At 46.6% G+C, this 23,286-nt stretch overlaps 1 protein-coding gene across 1 annotated transcript in view; it reads left to right on the forward strand.

Annotated features, from left to right (window-relative positions):
- The window catches only part of VPS52 (VPS52 subunit of GARP complex), a 59,963-nt gene that overhangs the window by 1,410 nt on the left and 35,267 nt on the right, over nt 1-23,286 (forward strand). Inside the window, exons 2-7 of the mRNA XM_040324966.1 lie at nt 1,319-1,391; nt 5,367-5,419; nt 9,684-9,759; nt 13,882-13,949; nt 16,407-16,582; nt 18,649-18,799. Coding sequence (XP_040180900.1) covers nt 1,319-1,391; nt 5,367-5,419; nt 9,684-9,759; nt 13,882-13,949; nt 16,407-16,582; nt 18,649-18,799 — 597 coding nt within the window. The remainder of the gene's footprint in view (nt 1-1,318; nt 1,392-5,366; nt 5,420-9,683; nt 9,760-13,881; nt 13,950-16,406; nt 16,583-18,648; nt 18,800-23,286) is intronic.

Here is a 23,286-nt window from a genome sequence, read left to right on the forward strand (position 1 = left end):
TGCATGTCATCGAGGGGGGGGTGGTGGATACAAGAACCAGGAAGAGACAGCCAACTCCTGATGATGTCCTTGAAGAACATGGAGGTACATGCACATCATCAGGGGATGGCTTTAAGAACCAGGAGGAGACAGCCATTTCCCGGTGATGTCATAGAAGAAGATGGAGGTACATGCACATCATCAGGGGGTGGCTGCAAGAACCAGGAGGAGACAGCCATTTCCCGGTGATGTCATAGAAGAAGATGGAGGTACATGCACATCATTAGGGGGGGTGGCTACAAGAACCAGGAAGAGACAGCCAGCTCCTGATGATGTCCTAGAAGAAGATGGAGGTATGTGCATGTCATCGGGGGGGTGGCTACAAGAACCAGGAAGAAACAACCATTTCCCGGTGATGTCACAAGAACCAGGAAGAGACAGCCAACTCCTGATGATGTCATAGAAGAAGATGGAGGTACGTGCATGTCATCAGGGGGGTGGCTACAAGAACCAGGAAGAAACAGCCAGTTCCCGGTGATGTCATAGAAGAAGATGGAGGTACATGCACATCATCAGGGGGTGGCTGCAAGAACCAGGAGGAGACAGCCATTTCCCGGTGGTGTCATAGAAGAAGATGGAGGTACACGCACATCATCAGGGGGTGGCTACAAGAATCGGGAAGAGACAGCCAGCTCCTGGTGGTGTAATAGCAGAAGATGGCACATGCCCATCATCAGGGGTTGGCTGCCGGAAAAAAGAAGAGACAGTCATTGATATCATAGAAGAAGATGGCAGTGCCTTCCCATCATCAGGGGCCAGTTACAAGAACCAGGAGGTGATGACCAGTTCCTGGTGATGTCATAGAAGAAGATAGACGTCATGGGGGGGGGACCGGCTGCAAGAATCATCAAGAGACCTGGTAATGCCATAGAAGAAGATGGTGGCATGTGTGCACCATCAGGGGTTGGCTGCCAGAACCAAGGGACAGCCATCCCCCAGATGACAAAAGAAAGCAAAATGGCGACGTGGGACCTGGTAAGCAGGGATATGGTGGGTTACTACAAAGCAACGCTTTGGTGGCCACTTTTTGTACAGTGACTGGCAGGATCACCGGGTGAAAATAAAGGCGAGGAAGCCTAAAAAAAAGGAAAATAATGCAGCCACCACATCTAAGAATTAATATAATAAATGTTTGTTTTTGGGTTTATTATTACTATAACAGTTATGCATTGACGGGGAGCCCAATCAACAATCTCGGACTATTCTCCAGGAGTGCCGTAATATGTACTCAGTGCTTTGTTTTTATATGAGTGTAACATCTGTATATCCTTTATTGCAGATGGATGACCTAACCCTGAACCTCGGGGACCTGGACCTCACCTCCGATGACATTACTCTGGACACAGTCAGCAGTAAATATTTGATTTTCACACAGTCTTCCCCACTTCTATCTGTCCCTTGTCATGTATATGTTAAAGCGGAGTTCCACCTAAAAATGGAACTTCCGCTTAATCCACTCCTTCCCCCCTTACGGCATGTCATTTTTGGGGGGGGGGGGGGGGGGCTTCAGGAGGAGTGGGACTTCCTGTCCCACTTCCTCCTTCCGCCGAGGGGTTGGTAAGGCGAATAGCTTAATCGCCTTATTGCAGCCCCTCCCTGTAGGCGAGCGGCTGTCCAATCGGACGGCGCCACGCCGCTCGCACATGCGCAGTGCCGCATGCGCAGTGGGTGCCCGGCCGTGAAGCCGAAAGCTGTCACTGCCGGGTGCCCACACTAGGAATGAAGATGGGGGGGGGGGCGAGGAGCGGAGCCCCGGCCGGCACGTCGCTGGAGCCGTGGAGCAGGTAAGTGTCTGTTTATTAAAAGCCAGCAGCTACGCTTTTTGAAGCTGCTGACTTTTAATAAACTTAAAGCGGAGTTCCACCCAAAATTGGAACTTCTGCTTATCCCACTCCTCACCCCCTTACATGCCACATTTGGCATGTAATTTTTTTGGGGGGGGAGTGGGGGCTTCAGGAGGAGTGGGACATCCTGTCCCACTTCCTCCTTCCGCCGAGAGGCTGGTTAGGTGATTAAGCTTAATCGCCTACAGCAGCCCCTCCCTGTAGGCGATCGCCTAGGACACGTCACAGGTCCTAGGCGATCTCCTGTCCAATCAGACGGCGCGCGCATGCGCAGTGGGTGCCCGGCCGTGAAGCCAAAAGCTGTCACGGCCTGGTGCCCACAGTTGAAATGAAGACACCGGCCGGGGAGGGGGGGGGGGAGGAGCGGAGCCCCGGCCGGCGCGTCGCTGGAACGCTGGAGCAGGTAAGTGTCTGTTTATTAAAAGCCAGCAGCTACACTTTTTGTAGCTGCTGACTTTTAATAAACATAAAAATTGACTGGAACACCCCTTTAAAAAAAAGGCTGGCACACCCCTTTAACTGCTTTAGTCCCAGAAGATTTTACCCCCTTCTTGACCAGAGCACTTTTTACAATTTGGCACTGCGTCGTTTTAACTGACAATTGCGCGGTCATGCATTGCTGTACCCAAACTAAATTTGCATCTTTTTTTTTTCCTCACAAACATAGCTTTCTTTTGGTGGTATTTGCGGTTTTTATTTTTTGCGCTATAAACAGAAAAAAGCGACAACTTTGAAAGAAAAACAAACAATATTTTTTACTTTTTGCTATAATAAATATCCCGAATTAAAAAAAAAAAAATTGAATTTCTTCATCAGTTTAGGCCAATCAATATTAATGCTACATATTTTTGATAAAAAAATGCAATAAGGGTTTATTGATTGGTTTGCACAAATGTTAAAGATTTTTATTATTTCATTTTTTTTTACTAGTAATGGCGGTGATCAGCGAATTTTAGCGATACTGCGACATTGCAGCAGACAGATCGGACACTTTGGACATATGTTTGGGACCATTGGCATTTACACAGCGATCAGTGCTATAAAAATGCATTGGGGTAGATTCACGTAGCTGCGCTTTAAGTTACGGCGGCACAGCGTATTGTATTTACGCTACGCCGACGCAACTTACAGGAGCAAGTGCAGTATTCACAAAGCACTTGCTCCGTAAGTTGCGGCGGCGTAGCGTAAATGGGACCGGCGTAAGCGCGCGGAATTCAAATGTGGAAGGGGGGGCGTGTTTTATGTAAATCGATGATGACCTGACGTGATTGACGTTTTGTACGAACGGCGCATGCGCCGTCAGTGTACATATCCCAGTGTGCATGCGGCGGTTCCCGTGGCTTCAGGAGCGATCCGGGACGAGGACGCGGCTATTCGTTTCTAGCCGCCCCCTCGCGATCGCTCCCCGGAGCTAAAGAACGGGGAGAGCCGTATGTAAACACGGCTTCCCCGTGCTTCACTGTGGCGGCTGCATCGATCGAGTGATCCCTTATATAGGGAGACTCGATCGATGACGTCAGTCCTACAGCCACACCCCCCTACAATTGTAAACACACACTAGGTGAACACTAAATCCAACAGCGCCCCCTGTGGTTAACTCCCAAACTGCAACTGTCATTTTCACAATAAACAATGCAATTTAAATGCATTTTTTGCTGTGAAAATGACAATGGTCCCAAAAATGTGTCAAAATTGTCCGAAGTGTCCGCCATAATGTCGCAGTCACGAAAAAAATCGCCGATCGCCGCCATTAGGAGTAAAAAAAAAATAAAAAAATAAAACTATCCCCTATTTTGTAAACGCTATAAATTTTGCGCAAACCAATCGATAAACGCTTATTGCGTTTTTTTTTTTACCAAAAATAGGTAGAAGAATACGTATCGGCCTAAACTGAGGAAAAAAAATGTTTGTTTATATATTTTTTGGGGATATTTATTATAGCAAAAAGTAAAAAATATTGCATTTTTTTCAAAATTGTCGCTCTATTTTTGTTTATAGCGCAAAAAATAAAAACCGAAGAGGTGATGAAATACCACCAAAAGAAAGCTCTACTTGTGGGAAAAAAAGGACGTCAATTTTGTTTGGGAGCCACGTCGCACGACCGCGCAATTGTCAGTTAAAGCGACGCAGTGCCGGAAGCTGAAATTTCACCTGGGCAGGAGGGGGGTATATGTGCCCAGTAAGCAAGTTGTTAATATTTGGACACTTACCTGTCCAGGGAACCCGCTGTGTTGGCACCTCAGCCGATCTTCGGATCGCCTGTTGGGTGCAGCCGCCGCCATTCCTGGGAAGTTCCCGGCAGTTCACAGCTGCGCTTTCTAATTGGCCCAGCGGCGGAGGAGGGGGGCCAAACTTCTGAGCGATAGCGCCATCTCCGGAAGTAGGGAATAATACCCATCAAAAACATTTACCCGTCCCCCCCCCTTTCCCCTGAAATGTGCCAAATAAGGGATGTAATAAAAATTGATTAAAAAAAATATATACGGTAAGTATGTTTATTAGGGGGAGAAGGAATCATGGAAGGCAAAATATAAGCAGATTACCAGTTGCCGCCTGCCCACAGTACATTTACTGCGGGTGGGCGGCATGGGCAGGCTGAATACATTTTAGCCTAAAATTTTTTCAAAATGTTCAGTCTTTTTTTTAATTTATTTTTTATATATAATAAAAGTAAAAAAAAACAGTGGTGATCAATTACCACCAAAATAAAGCTCTATTTGCTGTGAAAAAAAATGATATAAATGTACAGTGTTGCATGACTGCACAATTACCAGTTAAAATAGTGCAGTACTAAATAGAAAAAATGCTCTGGTCATGAAGGGGGTAAAATCTTCTGGAGGTTGAGTAGTTAAAGCGGAGTTCCACCCAAAAGTGGAACTTCTGCTTAATCCACTCCTCGCCCCCTTACATGCCACATTTGGCATGTCATTTTTTTTGGGGGGGAGTGGGGGCTTCAGGAGGAGTGGGACTTCCTGTCCCACTTCCTCCTTCCGCCGAGGGGCTGCAAAAGGCGAATAGTGTAATCACCTTTCTGCAGCCACTCCCTGTAGGCGATCGCCTGGGACACGTGACAGATCTCAGGCGATCGCCTGTCCAATTGCCTGGCGCGGTGCCGCTCGCGCATGCGCAGTGACACTCGCGCATGCGCAGTGGGTGCCCGGCCGTGAAGCCAAAAAGCTGTCACGGCCGGGTGCCCACACTTGGAATGAAGACGCCGGCCAGAGAGGGGGGGAGAGGAGCGGAGCCCCGGCAGGCGCGTCGCTGGAACGTGGAGCAGGTAAGTGTCTGTTTATTAAAAGCCAGCAGCTGCAATTTTTGTAGCTGCTGACTTTTAATAAACATAAAAACTGACGTGAACACCCCTTTAAACTTCAGCTTTTAATAGGCCCATTCCATTTCCTGTGACCTTTCCCATTGGTTCTTTCCATGTCTCATCTCTCCATCTTTGTCGGTGCTCCTCTGACTTTGTCTCTCTCTCTTCAGTTCACATTCAGGAGAATCTGGAAGATGCTCTTGTCCAGGAGGCTTTGAAAACGGTGAGTGTGTAACAGAAAGGAACAGTGATGCTGAAAACTATTTAAGCAAATATAGTGCCGTGCAGCCAAAGATATTTTGAGGAATACAGTAAAACCTTGGATTGCGAGCATAATTCGTTCCAGAAACATGCTTGTAATCCAAAGCGCTTGTATATCAAAGCATTTTTTTTACAGGGTATAAAAGAGAAGAGAGGCACCTCTAAGGCCCCATACACACGAGAGGATTTATCTGCGAATACGGTCCAGTGGACCGTTTCCGCGGATAAATCCTCTCGAGGATTTCCGCGGATTTCTATGCGATGGAGTGTACTCACCATCGCATTGAAATCCGCGCCGAAATCCTCTGGCGATGACGTGTCGCGCCGTCGCCGCGACGTGCGCGATGCTGTCATATAAGGAATTCCACGCATGCGTCAAATCATTACGACGCATGCGGGGGATCCCTTCGGACGGATGGATCCGGTGAGTCTATACAGACCAGCGGATCAATCCGTTGGGATGGATTCCAGCGGATAGATTTGTTGAGCATGTCAGCAAATATTTATCTGCTGGATTCCATCCCAGGGGATAAAAATCCGCGGAAACAGATCCGCTGGAGTGTACACACCATAGGATCTATCCGCTGAAACCCATCTGCTGGGATTTTTCAGCGGATGGATTCTATCGTGTGTATGGGGCCTTAGTGTAGCAATAAGTTGCTAAATGTTGTACCTTCATTAAATGTAACCATATAGCTACACTTAGAGGCTCCTCTCTTCTTTTTTTATACTCCGTTGTGACATGACGCTACTCTTATATCAAGACATCGCTTGTATATCAAGGCAAAATTTATTAAAACATTTAGCTTGTATTTTATAGCGGTACACAACTTTATTATAAGCACACTTTCTTCTGTCCAAATCTACAGGACACTTTTAGCTCAAAGGGGTTGTAAAGGCAGAAGGTTTCTTATCTTAAAGCGTATTTCCGCCAATTTTTTTATTTATTTAAAGTCAGCAACTAAAAAAAAGTGTAGCTGCAGACTTTTAATAATCAAACACTCACCTGTCCTACAGTCCAGCGATGCGGACATACAAAGCCCCGCTCCTCTCCGCGACGCGGGCATCACTACTGTGGACACAGCAGCGGCGTCATTGGCTCCCGCTGCTGTCGATCAAAGTCAGCTAGCTAATCAGTAGAGAGAGGGGGCTGGGTCGGGGCTTTGTGTCTTAACAGACACAGAGAGCTGTGACTCGGCTTGAGTGCCCCCATAGAAAGCTGCTTGCTGTGGGGGCACTCATCAGGAGGGAGGGGCCAGGATCCAGGCTTCTCTGTGCAAATCCCTTGCAACAGAGGAGGTAAGTATAACATCTTTGTTATTTTTTATAGGAAAACAAAAAACTTTACAATCACTTTAATGGCTGGTCGGCAAAGCAAGTGTGTAAAAAAGGCCTTGTTACGCCTTCCCTTCGTGGGAGGTCGTGTTTTTTCAATATTTGTTTGAAGAAATCATAAAAACCTGACGAGGAGATAAAAGTACTCGCTTGCCCCAGGCATGCAAAGTCATAGGTTGACACTCTCATATTTAGCATCAAAACGGTTCTTCAGTCCTCCCCTTTTTTTTATAGAAAAGGTTATTATTGCCAGACAATTAGGGTTACATACAGTAGTACAGCTGTGCATGAAAAGACCTGGAACTGCGTACATTTATCGAAACACTGTGGCCCGGATTCACATACATCAGCGCATATTTATGCCGCCGTAGCGTATCTCTTTTACGCTACGCCGGCAAAACGCACAGAGGCAAGCACTGGATTCACAAAGCACTTGCTCCCACAGATACGCGGGGTTTCCTTAGCGTAAGCCAGTGTAGGTGGAAGTGGGCGTGAGCCATGCTAATGAGGCGTGACCCCATGCAAATGATGGGCCAAGCGCTATAGAAGTAATTAAAATGAACGGCGCATGCGCAGTCCCGTGGCCGCATCCCAGTGCGCATGCTCAGAATCACGTCGAGACAACTGCCTAAGATACGTCGAATCACTGCCTACGACGTGAATGTAACCTACGCCTAGTCATATTCACGTACAACGTAAAATACGACGGCTTGAGTTCCCTGGTCCATACCTTTGCATGAGTTGCGCCTCCTATATGGGGAATAACTTTACGACTTACGCAAACCGCGTATATGATGCGCCGGGTGCAACTACGTTTGTGAATCGGCGTATATCCCTCATTTGCATATGTGCATAGAAAATCTATGGGAGCGGCAAATGCGCCCAGCGTAAATATGCGCCCACGATTCGACGGCGTAGGCAAGTTACGTCGGTCGTAGGAAGCCTATTTTTAGGCACATCTCAGATTGTGGGCACGGCGCACAGATACGACGGCGCATAGTTACACTTACGCGGCGTATCTCGAGATACGTGGGCGTAAGTGCTTTGTGAATCCGGGCCAGTGTGTACAAAATATATAAGCACCAATTGTACTCCTCCAATCCCTACTGCGGACCACAGAGCCTGGTAATTACCACCCCCCCCCAAAAAAAAGGCTGCAACCTTTAAAACGTAACCTTTAAACGTATAACAAGAAGAAAGAAAAACAGAATCAGACAAAAAATTATTACTATCATCCCCTTCAGGTCCATTAGGTGTGCAAAACTATACCCTTAAAGCGATTGTATACCCCCATAGCATACTTGCACCTACAGGTAAGCCTACATTAAGGCTTACCTGTAGGTGCTTGCAATATCTCCCTAACCCACATGGTTAAGGAGATATTTTCAGAAAAGCGGGCACCGATGTCTACGGCGCATGCGGCTGAGCACGTCGGCTCTTGAATGGGAGCCTGCCGGAAATGTGCGCATGCACAACCGCTTTAATAAACAGGAATAAACACCCCATCCCGTTCCCCCTCATATACCTTTTTAAATATGCACCTCCCCCTCTAATGTGTCAGTTACATTCTAATGCCGCATACACAAGATCGGACATTCCGACAACAAAACCATGGATTTTTTTCAGACACGATGTTGGCTCAAACTTGTCTTGCATACACACCGCCACACAAATATTGCATCACGGATCACGGTAAATCGCCGCTGATATCGGCAGTTTACCACGTGATCGCTCCGTCCAATGACGGAGCGATCACTTGTAAACAAACCGGCGTCATGTGATGACGCCGGTTCCTCCCTCCCCTCTCTGTACCGAACGGTACAGTGTGAGAGGAGAGGGGGGGAGAGAACAGATGCAGCACGAGTGCTGTGGGCTGGATCTGTGACACATGCAGTCACAGATCCAGCCAGCCATCCCTCCCTGCACAGCCATCCCTGCCCCATACTGTGCAATACTACACACCTATACTGTGCACTACTCTGCAATACCCCACACTACTCTGCAATACCCCACACTACTCTGCAATACCCCACACTGCTCTGCAATACCCCACAATACTCTGCAATACCCCACACTACTCTGCAATACCCCACACTACTCTGCAATACCCCACACTACTCTGCAATACCCCACACTACTCTGCAATACCCCACAATACTCTGCAATACCCCACAATACCCTGCAACGTCGCATGGGGATTTTTAAGTAGCAAAGTTTGGCGCCATTCCACGAGCGTGTGCAATTTTGAAGGGTGACATGTTGGGTATCTATTTACTCGGCGTAACTTCATCTTTCACATTTATGCAAAAGAATGAAGAAAAAATACTAAATTTGCTAAATTTTATAACAGAAACAAAGAAAAATTCATTTTTTTTTTACAGAATTTTCAGTCTTTTTCCTCTTATAGCGCACAAAATAAAAAACCCAACGGTGATTAAATACCACCAAAAGAAAGCTCTATTTGTGTGAAAAAAAGGACGGAACTTTCATTTGGGTACAGTGTTCTATGACTGAGTAATTGTCATTCAAATTGTTAGAGCACCGAAAGCTGAAAATTGGTCTGGTTATTAAGGGGGTTTACGTGCCCAGTGATCAAGTGGTTAAAGAAGGGTTACCTAGATTGCTTATATATCAAGCTATGTCCCTCAATGGATTTTTCAGTGAGTATGAAAATCCTAGTTTTCATTGCTGCCTGCATTCCCATGGTAGAGATCACCCTCCACTTCCTGTTTGGGTGACCACTGTTACTGAAACAGGAAATCAGAGGTTGTCTCTCCCCCAGTGGGGACAAAACCAGAAATCTGAATCTGTCCCCTTTTATGTAAAGTATGTTTTGCCTGAAGTTACACATAGTCGGCATAAAAAGTAATCCTTCTTTTACCTTTTTACAGGGTGTTGATCTCAGACAATACTCCAAACAAGTTGAAATGGAGCTGCAGCAGATCGAGCATGTGTCCATCAAAGACTGTATCCTTCCATCACTGGCCAGGATTCCTCTTATACCATTTAAAGGGTTCTTAAGTAAACAACTTAGGCTGGGTTTACACTATGTGCAGAACGGCTCGCAGCAGGTGGTCCGGTGCATCCCTGTTCACTGTTTCAGGGGCGAATCGGGCCCAAATTTTTTCTTGAATTCAGACCTGAAACGGAGTCAAAGACGCACATAACCCTTCTGTTGTGCTCTCCGCGGCTGCCCCGGAGGTGTGTGAACCGGCTCCATTGAGAGTCAGTCACACTCTCCTGTCATGCAAATTGATGTGGGGAAAACCCACATCCGATTTGCATATGTGTGAACCCAGCCTTAGGGCTCTTTCACACGTCCGCCTGCCAGTTTTTTTGGCGGACCTGAACGGGTGCTCCGTGCTTCTCTATGGAGCCGCGGATGTCAGCGGTGACATGCCCGCTGACATCCGACCCGCTCCTATCCGCCAAAGTGTGACTGAGGAAAAACTTACTTTTCCATCCGTCCAGTCTATGTTCCATGGACTTTTCCATCCAGTCCATGTTCATCCGATCCCCCCATAGGGAAGAGCGGAGAAAAGACAGGGTGGTCCCTGCACAGTGTGCGGGGACCGCCCTGTCATCCGCCTGCTCAGCGGGGATATACGGAGCGATCCCCGCTGAGCAAGCGGAGGTTCACGGGGCGGATCATTACTGATCCAACCCGTTTGAAAGGGGCCTTACTCTTTTTGAACCTTATAAGATGATGAGGCAAGCATAAGAATGCATTTGTTCCAGGCACAGCGATTTGTTTAGCAGGTGGTGTAATGGATAATAATGAAAAGGTGATTTTTGTATGTGTTATTAAACCCCACAAAGGATACTGTCACATACCTTACAGTGGAGCCGAGAAAGTGGGGGCGGCCTCTCACATGGTCCCGGTCCCGGCACCCCCTGGAGGTGAGGACAGGGAATGCAGAGGCACGAGAGGGTGCAGGTGCCTGCTGGTTCAGAAATTGTCTCTCAGAGGTGCTGGGAACCTCTTCAAGTACAGGAGCTGCAGCAACCAGACGTCAGATCCGTTCAGGGAAGATCAATAGGGAAGACGGGTGCAGGCAGGAGTCGGCAGCAGACTGGCAGTGAGGTACCAAATCGGGAGACAAGATTTTAGTCAAAGTCCAGGCCGTGGGCAGTATAACGGGCAGAGGCAGGCAGGTAAGAAAGATACGAGAAGGGTAGTCAAACAAGCCAGGTATTTCAGGAACAGGTCAATCTGATAACAGTAACACAGGTATAGCTGAAGAGACAAACCAGCACTGACGCTCAGGGGATTCACATTTAAATAGGGCGCGCCGGGATTGGTGGGGGCACGCGCATACGCACTGGCGTGCGCATGCCTGTTCTAAATCCTATACGACCCATTCTAAGTGTCCGTGCATGCGCATTAGCGCTCACAGGCCGGGAATTCCTTGCTGACACCCGGAAGTGGGTGTTTGCAGCACTGGATCTCTGACAGATGCTGTGCACATAACACTTGTGCTCATCTAAATCCATGCAGGGCTTGCTGAGCTGTAGTGTCAGATAGCTAGCCCAGTTCACCTGTCTAGCTAGCTGTGACCGCATCAATGAGCTGAGATTGATTTCTGAGCCGAAGCTCAGGAGGAGAAGGAGTATGACAGGCTGTGCATACAGAACCTGCACAGCCCCCCCCCCCCCCCCAAGCTGCCAGGTAGAGAATTGCAGTGTTGTCCCCCTCAACTCTCCCCGTGTCCTGAGTCAGGAGCTGCAGCCTGCTATTCAGGGCACAGAGAGAGTGGAAACTGTCAGCTTGTGTGCTGAATGATTGCAGTTAGAGAAGAGTGCTTTCATTCAAAAAAACACAAGCTGACAACAGCACAAGCCAGGTACTACATCAGGCAGTCTTGGACAAGTGTAGTAGCTGGTCGTACAAGCTGACAGTTTGGGCTCGGTGCTAGCTGTAACTCCCACACTCATATTTAGGCTTTGGAAGAGGAGAGATGGGGGTTGAAGCTACAGCCAGCAATGACAGAAATTAAAGATTTATTTTATTTAACTTCCACTGCTCAGATTTTAATGGGAACACGTGCTATGTGCAAATGATCCCCTTAAGGATTTACCAGGCTTACTTTTTTATTTGGTGATAGTTCTTTAAATGTAGTCATTAAAGGGGTTGTATGGGTTTGTTTAAAAAAAAACTCCACTATGCAGTTCGTTTTTGCACAGAGTGGCCCCAAACCGTGTCTTCTGGGGTCCCTCAGCAGCTGTCTTGGCTCCTCCCCGCAAGAGCTAACCCCGCTCTGGGAAGTGCTCTCCCAAGGAGGTTAGCTTGCGGGCACGCTCCCATGTGATATACTTGGCGGCCATATCCAGATATGGCTATTGGAGCAATAAAAAAATGACAACAGTTTCTAAATGTTAAGGCATGGTGTTGCCCCTTTTCTCTTATTTTCTTTGGTATGTGTGTATGGCCACCATTATGGTAAATGCAGCCCTGAGGTATTAAAGCGGGAGTTCACCCAAAAATACATTTTTAACATTACATTCAGCCGAGTTGTCCTAATGACAATCGGCTGTTTTTTTTTTTCGTACATACCGACTTTCACCGCCGCTTCCGGGTATGTCGTCTTCGGGACTGGGCGTTCCTATCCGATTGACAGGCTTCCGACTGTCGCATACAGCGCGTCACGGGTTGCCGAAAGAAGCCCAACGTCGGTGTGGCTCTATACCAGGGGTCTCAAACTCAAATTACCTGAGGGCCACAAGACAAGTTTTCATATCCCATGGGGGGCCGCATGCAAACTTTCAAACTTCAAAAACAACAGTACTGGTGTCAGCGAACACATTATTAACCCCCAGCACTGGTGTCAGCGCATTATTACCACCAGCACTGGTGTAAGTCAGGGTTTGACAAATTTGCTTGGAATCTAGGAGCCAGCTAAAAAAGTTAGGAGCCAGAAAACGCACCCCGTCCCGACGAGCTTGCGCGCAGAAGCGAACACATACGTGAGCAGCGCCCGCATATGTAAACGGTGTTCAAACCACACATGTGAGGTATCGCCGCGATTGGTAGAGTGAGAGCAATAATTCTAGCTCCTCTGTAACTTAAAACATGCAACCTGTAGATTTTTTTAAACGTCGCCTATGAAGATTTTAAAGGGTAAAAAAGTTTGTCGCATTCCACAAGCGGACACAATTTTGAAGGGTGACATGTTGGGTATAAATTTACTCGGCGTAACATTATCTTTCATAATATTAAAAAAAATGGGGATAACTTTACTGTTGTCTTATTTTTTAATTAAAAAAAGTGTAATTTTTCCCAAAAAAGTGCGCTTGTAAGACCGCTGCGCAAATACGGCGTAACAGAAAGTATTGCAATGATCGCTATTTTATTCTCTAGGGTGTTAGGATAAAAAATATATATAATGTTTGGGGGTTCTAATTAGAGGGAAGAATATGGTAGTGAAAATAGTGTAAAATGACATTAGAATTGCTGTTTAACTTGTAATGCTTAACTTGTAATACCAACGGCCACCACCAGATGGCGCCAGCTCACATCTGGTGGTAATGACTTGTAATACCAACGGCTCACCACCAGATGGCACAAGCTCAAAAAAAAAAAAATTGTTTTTTTTTTTTGCTCCCCTCACTTCCACCCTGCCTGAGGGCCATTTATAACTGGTCCGCGGGCCGCAAATGGCCCGCGGGCCGGTACTTTGAGACCACTGCTCTATACGGTGCCTGCGCACCGACGTTCGGCTTCTTTCGGCAACTCGTGACGCGCACTATGTGACGGTCGGAAGCCTGTCACTCAGATAGGAACGCCCAGTCCCGCACAAGACATACCCGGAAGCGGCGGTGAAAGTCGGTATGTACGGGAAAAAAAAAAAAAAAACAGCCGATTGTCATTAGGACAACTCGGCTGAATGTAATGTTAAAAATAGATTTTTTGGGTAAACCTCTACTTTAACAACACCTGGCCTTACCAATAATCACTTTCTGAATGTGACATACTTGCAGCAAGAACGCCCCCTGCGCATACTGGTTTAGTTGCACAATCAAAAACATTACATTTTTAATCCTGTGTAGGTGATTACTCCACAGATCTGCATATTCCTCAATGCATTGCAGATATAGAACAGAGTCAGAACATTGCTTCTCTCCACAATCAAATTATTGCCTGTGATGCCATCCTAGAGGTAAGCTCACCTCCCATTGGCTCTGTAAGCTTTACCCTCCCTGTGTCTGCACTCTCCTGCCTGGCAGAGGGTCACTCAAATGGCGTGTGTGATACTTTTTTTGGCCTGACATATAAGCTCTGATGGGGAAAACAAGGATTATGCGCATACACACGATCGGTCAATCCGATGAGAACGGTCTGATGGACCGTTTATCAGACCAAACCGATCGTGTGTGGGCCCCATCGGTTATTTATCCATCGGTTAAAAAAATTGAAACTTGTTTTAAAATAAACCGATGGATACCTAACCGTTAAAAATCCACGCATGCTCAGAATCAAGTCGACGCATGCTTGGAAGCATTGAACTTCGTTTTTTTTTCAGCACGTCGTTGTGTTTTACGTCACCGCGTTCTGACACGATTGGTATTTTAACTGATGGTGTGTAGGCGCGACTGACCATCAGTCAGCTTCATCGGATATCTGATGGAAAAATCCATCAGATCGTTCTCATCGGATGGACCGATCGCGTGTACAGGGCATTAGGGTTGCACCGATACCACTTTTTTTAAGACCGAGTACAAGTACTGATACTTGCCGATACCGATTACTATTGTTAATGTCATGTGGCAATGGCACTAATGTGCACTGATGATGTGTGGATTGTGTCGGTAGTTTTATTTTTATTTTTTTACAATTTTATTTTATTTATTTTTTATAATTTTTTTACAATTTATATATATTTTTTTTTCAACAACATATTTTTATTCAGTTTTAAGAAGGACACTCATGTACAAACAATATAAAGAACAGGACAAAAGATCAATCTCTTATAGATTTACAGGCTACAATTATCAAAGGTTAGTTTTACAGTGCAAATAAAATTCACGGGAGTGTAGTAGATTGTCCCAATGGAGAAAGGTATGTCATGTGGAAGGAGCTGAAAGGGATACAAACTTATATATATATATATATATATATATATATATATATATTATTAAGTGGTCTTGCATAGCAAGATCACTTATTGTTCTCTCACATATATATTATTATTCTTATTATAGCCAAATTTGCCACCCTAACTCCTCCCACAGTTTTTACACTACATAGACGAGTAATATATCGAATCGTGCGGATTGTTCCCGATCGGTGGGCTATTACTTTGTGGAACGTTTCGCCGAATCGTTCGCGAAATATTGTCATTTTTGCGGCGAAATTTTCCCATAGGAATGAATGGTGAGCGGTAGAGTGTGGGATTTCTAAAAATGAAAAATCATTACATGATTTGTAAACTGCGACCACTCCCTCATTTTCAAGCCGACCTACACAAATCTTATATCAAAACGTTCAGCTATCCCTGCTGCCACTACACGTGTTCACGGCTAAGCGATTGACCAAACCGCTTTCACAATACGACCATTTGTTTGCAACCTACACCATCTGTTGGATCACATTTACATCTCCAGGGGCACCGTCTCCAGTCAGGAGTATTGGTGGAGGCAAGACCACGTCGCACAATTTCCCCAGAAATGGTATCTTTTCTATATATATATAAAAACAATGAAGAAACAATAATGATATTACAATTTTGTATTGTTTTTACAATTTTACTTTTAAATATTTATTTATTATTATTATTTTTTTATCAAATCTTTTGGGGGGGGGGATTTGCTTTGGGGATATATCGGTTGGTCTACTCTAAACAGACCCCTGACATCTCCCCTTTGATAAAGGGAAAGGGACTGAGGACACAAATTCCTCATCCATTTCTCTGCAGCCTCAGCTGCACTAAAGATGAATAAACAGGAAACAGAGGCTCCTGTTCATTCATAAATTGAAGCACAGTAATCACAGTTTATGTTGCTCAGTTACGAATGGGCAGAATCAGTGATCACTGACTCGGAAAAGGAAGGAGCTGGTAAATGACATATTTACTGGCTCTTTCCTCCGCTCTCCATCGTGACAGATATGGTGCAGGGGGGGGGACTGGAGGAGGCAGAGGGGGAGCGGAGGAGGACACGGAGGGAGACTTTAAGAGCATGGAGGGGGACTGGAGGAGGACTCGGAGGGGGACCGGAAGAAGACACAGGGGACAGTCAGGGGTGATCGGTGCAGCGTTGAGGGTAGTTACAAGCAGCGATTTCCCTGTATAGATTTAAATTAAGCTGCTGAAAGCCGCGGGAGGGAGAGAAGGAGAAGCGTCTGTCAGCTGCTTTATTGATATCTATACAGGGAGATTGGTGCTTGTAACTGCCCCCACAGCTGCACTGATCACCCCAGACTGCCCAGGTATCGGATTAGTACAAGTTCTTATGCAAATGCTCGGTATTGGCACCAATACTAGTATCAGTATCGGTGCAACCCTAAAAAAGACTGTATTTCCTCTGCCAGCCCACCTGATTCCACTTGTTATTTTTTAACATTGCACCATTATCCTTTGCCCTGGTGTCTGTGAATGTTGCGGTTTTTTTCTTTGCAGAGAATGGGCCAGATGCTGGGTGGGTTCCAGTCGGACCTGAGCTCTATCAGCTCAGAGATCCATTCCTTGCAGGAGATGTCTCTGGCCATGAACATCAAGCTGAAAAACCGTCAGACCGTCAGGAGCGAGCTGAGCGAACTGGTGGATGAACTTATCATTCCCAACAACATGATAAAGTAAGAAAAGGAGAAACAGAAGAAGACTGTGGGCTAGATTCAGATAGCCCTGCGTAATTTAGTGCGGGCGTAACGTATCTCCGATACGCTACACCGCAGTAAATTAGGGCGCAAGTTCCGTATTCATAAAGAACTTGCGCCCTATGTTACGGCGGCGTAACGTATGTGGGGCGGCGTAAGCCCGCCTAATTCAAATGGGGATGATGTGGGCGTGTTTTATTTAAATTATTGTTGACCCCGCGTATTTTAAGTTTTTTATGAACGGTGGAAGCGCCGTTCGTGAAAGAATCCCAGTGCGCATGCTCGAAATTCCGCCGCAAATCGTCATTGCTTTCGACGTGAACGTAAATTACGTCCAGCCCTATTCGCTAACGACTTACGCAAACAACGTAAAAAAATAAAAAATTGGACGCGGGAACGACGTCCATACTTAACATTGGTTGCTCCTCATATAGCAGGAGCAACGTTAAGCCGGAAAAAGCCTTACGCAAACGACGAAAAAAATTCCGCCGGGCGCACGTACGTTTGTGAATCGGTGTATCTAGGTCATTTGCATATTCTACCCAGAAAACGACAGAAGCGCCACCTAACGCCAGCGTAAATATGCACCCTAAGATACGACGGTGTAAGAGACTTACGCCAGTCGGATCTTAGGCTAATTTCAGCGTATCTTGCTTTCTGAATACAGAAAGAAGATACGCCGGCGCAGCTTTGAATTTACGCGGCGTATCTATAGATACGCCGGCATAGATTCTTGCTGAATCTAGCCCTTTGTGTGTGTGTGTGTGTGTGTGTAGTCATGTCTTGCAGTGGTGTTGTCTGTAGTGCCAACACAAAACCAGTGTATAAAATAGCCATGGATTTAGAAAACATCAAATGTATATCATCCCATTACTTTATTACTGACAACAGTGGGCCAGATTCAAGAAGCAATTGCGCCTGTGTAACCATAGGTTACAAAGCGCAATTGCTTACTTGCTCCGGCGTATCGAATGCTCCTGATTCAGGAACATCGCTACGTCGACTGCAGCCTAAAATCTGCGTGGCATAAGGCTCTTATGCCACGCATATCTTAGGCTGCATTCTTGCGTTGGCCGCTAGGGGGCGCTCCCATTGTGATCTGTGTATAGTATGCAAATTGCATACTAACACCGATTCACAACGTTGCGCGAGCCCTGCGTACGCAAATTACGTCGTTTGCGTACGTCGGGTTTCGCGTAAGGTTACACATCCTAATAGCAGGCGCAGCCAATGCTATAGGATACCCACGTTCCCGCGTCGCGATATTTAAAATCTACGTTGTTTGCGTAAGTGAATCGTGAATGGCGCTGGACGCCATTCACGTTCACTTTGAAGCAAATGACGTCCTTGCGATGTCATTTGCCGCAATGCACGTCGGGAAAGTTTCCCGACGGAGCATGCGCTCTACGCTCGGCGCGGGAGCGCGCCTAATTTAAATGTTTCCCGCCCCCGGCGGGATCATTTACATTGCGCGCGCTTACGCCGGGCAATTTTGCCGGCGCGCCCTCGCAATTTACAGAGCTACTGCTCCGTGAATCGAAGGCAGCGCAAAATATTTGCGGGGGCGCAGGGCAAAATTGTTGCCCTGTGCCTCCGCAAATAAAGCGCAAATGTACCTGAATCTGGGCCAGTGATTAACGGCATGAAAAAGGTCCTTATAACATCAAGAAACAATACATGTGCCCAATGGACGGACCACAAAATGACCTTTTCGTAATTTTATGGTTTGCACAATTAAAGAATAATTCCAGGCATCGGCATGTTATACATAGGCACACAAGCCCAGCTTGGACCAATGTACAATGTAACTATGTACAGTATATGATATACCTGGCTGATCCCCCTGGAAATCCCCCTAGACACCACTACTCCACTAACCCCAAATAGTTGAGGAAAGAGGATGTTAATCTTTTAAGGAAGGGCAGCAAAAGGATTGTAAAGTGGCTATAAAACAATAAAGTCTCTGGTTTACTGGCCACTTCCTCTGTTCTTTCTGTCTGTAGTGTGGTAATGACTTGTCACCAGTTGGTACCTCTGTGTTACAGTGTCATCCTGGAGGTTCCTGTCACCGATCAGCAGTTTGTGGAGCAATTACAGGAACTCAACAATAAGATCAATTATGTGAAGGAGCAGGCGTTCAGAGACACGCAGGCCTGTGCCGATGTCCAGGATACTCTGCAAAAACTGAAGATCAAGGTTAGTAATAGTCTACATCCCCCCCCCCCCCCCCCCCCTCCGCCTGACATCAGTAAAAGAGGACAGACTTCACACTTAAGGGCATACTATAGAGTACACCCATGCGAGGGACATGTTTACCTACACGAGGATGCACAGGTGTTCCAGGCAGTCCCATTCATGTCAACTGGGATGCAGCAGTTGCACAGACACAGCCACTGGTCCCAATCTGACATCCATGCGGATGCGCAGCCTCGAATGCAAACAGTGTGCATTCGGGGCCATGCACCCAAACCCACATGGATGTCAAATTGGGAGCAGCGGCTAGGTCCTTGCACCTGCTGTGTCCCAGTTGACATGAATGGGACTGCTTGCACAGAGATGCATGGAACACCTGTGCATCCCCATGTAGGTAAACACTGCCCTTGCATGGGTGTACGTCAGGGGTGCCCAACCAGTGGCCCGCGAAGCCCTCTGATGTGGCCCGCGACCTTCTGCTCTGGGATGGTGGTTTGGCAAGCCACCACATAAGCCTGTATAGTGCTCCTGTCACAGGCAGAGTGATATCAAATGTACTCTGCCTGGGGCAGAAACAGCCAGTGATAACTGAATGAATGGATAACTGAAAAGTAAGGCCCATATTCTCGTAGATGGGCGTAAAACTCCCCGGGTGTAACGTATCTCATTTACGTTACGCCGCCGCAAGTTTTACAGGCAAGTGCTTTATTTACAAAGAACTTGCCTGTAAAGTTGCGACGGTGTAGCGTAAATCACCCGGCGCAAGCCCGCCTAATTCAAATTAGCCAGGTAGGGGGCGTGGAGCATTTAAATTAAGCGTGTTCCCGCGCCGAACGTACTGCGCATGCGCCGTCCGAAAAATATTCCAGGGTGCATTGCTCCAAATGACGTCGCAAGGACGTCATTGGTTTAGACGTGAACGTAAATGGCGTCCAGCCCCATTCACAGACGACTTAAGCAAACAACGTAAATTTACAAATTTCGACACGGGAACGACGGCCATACTTAACATTGGTTGCCCCTCATATAGCAGGGGCAACTTTACGCCGCGCAAACCTAACGTAAACGTCGTAACTTCACTGCGTCGAACGCGCGTATGTTCGGGAATTCGCGTATCTAGCTAATTTGCATACTCGACTGGGGGAAAACGACGGAGGCGACACCTAGCGGCCAAAAAAAAAAAAAAGTCATTTAAGATCCGACAGCGTAAGAGCCTTACGCCTGTCTGATCTAATGGATATCTATGCGTAACTGATTCTAAGAATCAGTCGCATAGATACGACGGCCCAGATTAGGACTTACAACGGCGTACATGGCGTTGCACCGTCGTAAGCCCTTTGAGAATCTGGGCCTAAGTTTACTACTAAAACCACAGTGTATATATGGGCATATCTGTTCTGTAGTGGTTGCTGGGCTGCTTTCAGGCTGGATTCACACTTGTGCGGTGCCAATGTCAGCTCTCTTATCTCTGCAGATCATCTCCGTTTTAGCTGTGAATTTGGAGACCTGGGAGAGGGGAGGGGGAAGGGGGAAGTGTATTGAGGTGAATAAGAGAAATCCTGAAGAGAAATTAACACATCTGCGAATTAGATGCGTACCCATAGAAGATAATGGGCCTGAATTCGCACCTGAGCCGCACCGCAATGCCTAGAAAACGCACGCGTTTTTTCGGCAACGTGCAGTGCGAATGCATCGCACATATGTGAACCAGCCTCATTGAAATCGATGTATTTTATAATGTTATGCGAATTGGATGCGGTTTAAGCCGCAACCAATTCGCATAGGTGTGAACCCGGCCTCAAACTGATCTGCAGTACACCTGCGGGTTACCTGCACTGAGCCATAGACTTCTGTTATTAGCTACAGGTTTGGTGTGCTTTCAAAAAGTGCATCAGACCTTTAGGCTATAATGGAAGTCTATGGCAAAGTGCAGCTAACCCGCAAGAAAGCCACAGGTGCACTGCTCTGCACCCATGGTGTGGGCAAACCGCAGAGCATCGGTGTGAAAGCAGCCTTGGACCCCTTTCACAAGATCAGTCCAACCCAATCAGACCATCCATTTAACTCTATGGAGTGGCAGATGTAAACAGACTACCTCTAATCTGATCCGCTAAAAAACCCAGAAGGGGATCCATCCCCTTCCGTTTGGGCAGATCGCATCGGAGGGCCCATAGAAGAGAGCGGGCTGTATCCATGTCCGCTTTGCATATGCAGAGTGAACACGGACCTGTCATCTGCCCGCTCCACTCATTGTGGTCCGTGACTGATTACCAAGTCGCTTAACCACTTAAGGACCGCCTCCTGCACATATACGTCGGCAGAATGGCACGGCTGGGCACATGCACGTACAGGTACGTGCTGTGCTATTGTCCAGCCGTGGGCGCGCGCCCGCGGTCTGAAGCTCCGGGACCGCGGTACCCGCGGACCCGATCGCAACTGGAGTCCCGCGATCAGTCCCCGGAGCTGAAGAACGGGGGGGGGCTGTATGTAAACACGGCTTTTAAGTTCTTCACTGTGGCAGCTGCATCGATCGAGTGATCCCTTTTATAGGGATTCACAATCTATGACGTCACACCTACAGCCACACCCCCCTACAGTTGTAAACACACGAGGTCACACATAACCCCTTCAGCGCCCCTTTGTGGTTAACTCCCAAACTGCAACTGTCATTTTCACAATAAACAATGCATTTTAAATGCATTTTTTGCTGTGAAAATGACAATGGTCCCAAAAATGTGTCAAAATTGTCCGAAGTGTCCGCCATTATGTCGCAGTCACGAAAAAAATCGCTGATCGCCGCCAATAGTAGTAAAACAAAAAAAAATTATTATAAAAATGCAATAAAACTATCCCCTATTTTGTAAACGCTATAAATTTTGCGCAAAACCAACCGATAAACGCTTATTGCGTTTTTTTATTTTTTTACCAAAAATAGGTAGAAATATACGTATCGGCCTAAACTGAGGAAACACATTTTTTTTTTATATATTTTTGGGGGATATTTATTATAGCAAAAAGTAAAAAATATTGAATTTTTTTCAAAATTGGCGCTCTATATTTGTTTATAGCGCAAAAAATAAAAACCGCAGAGCTGATCAAATACCACCAAAAGAAAGCTCTATTTGTGGGAAAAAAAGGACGCCAATTTTGTTTGGGAGCCACATCGCACGACCGCGCAATTGTCTGTTAAAGCGACGCAGTGCCGAATCGCAAAACCTCGCCGGGTCCTTTAGCTACATTTTGGTCCGGGTCTTAAGTGGTTAAGTGGCGCTCGCTCTTCTAAAGGTTGGGCACCCCAGGTGCACATTGTAGTATGCCCATGTAAACGAGGCCTAGGGAGAAGACGGTGGGCCAGATAAGCCATACATACATACGTACACAAACCTTGACAAGATGAGTGAAGGAAGGAGACGAAACGTGTACAAGTGAGTGGTGTCTGTGTAAAATTAGGGGGTGGGGGGTACAATTACTCCAAAACATAACTTTCAATTAAGGCACCATTCACACTTGTGTGACTTGTCATGCGACTTTGGACATGACAAGTCCCATAACAAGTTGCAACCATTCTTTTCAACGGCACCCATTCAGATCGATCCACCTTAAAGTAGCAGCTATTTTGAAAAGGTGCCTGTACTACTTTGGTGCAACTTAGATCCATTGGCCCGGATTCAGATACAATGGTGTATCTATCGGTGGGCGTAACGTATCTCAGATACGTTACGCCGCCGTAACTTAGGGCGCAAGTTCCGTATTCATAAAGAACTTGCGTCCTAAGTCACGGCGGCGTAGCGTATGTGGTCCGGCGTAAGCCCGCCTAATTCAAATGTGGATGATGTGGGCGTGTTTTATTTAAATTAATAGTGACCCCACGTATTTGACGTTTTTTTACGAACGGCGCATGCGCCGTCCGTGAACGTTTCCAAGTGCGCATGCTCCAAATTACGCCGCAAACTGTCAATGCTTTCGACGTGAACATAACTTACGTACAGCCCTATTCGCGAACGACTTGCGCAAACAACGTCATCGACGGAAAATTCGACACTGGCCCGACGTCCATACTTAACATTGCGTACGCCTCCATAGACCCAGGGGTAACTTTACACCGGAAAAAGCCTAACGTAAACGACGTAAAAAAATGCGCCGGGCGGACCTACGTTTCTGAATCGGCGTATCTACCTAATTTGCATATTCCTCGCGTAAATCGTCAAAAGCGCCACCTAGCGGCCAGCGTAAATATGCAACTAAGATACGACAGCGTAAGAGACTTACGCCAGTCGGATCTCAGCAAAATTCCGGCGTATCTTGTTTTCTGAATACAGAAAAAAGATACGCCGGAGCAATAGATACGCCAGCGTAACTTCTTTCTGAATCCGGGCCATTGAGTATAAAGTTGCATCAAAGTTGCGCTCCAAAGTGTGTGATGTGTAAGTTGGTAAATAAGGGGAAATGGAACTAGAGAGAGAGCAGGTTAAAGGTCATGGGCAAATTAA

Source organism: Rana temporaria, chromosome 9 (genome assembly GCF_905171775.1).
Source record: "Rana temporaria chromosome 9, aRanTem1.1, whole genome shotgun sequence".
NCBI classification, from domain to species: Eukaryota; Metazoa; Chordata; class Amphibia; order Anura; family Ranidae; genus Rana; species Rana temporaria.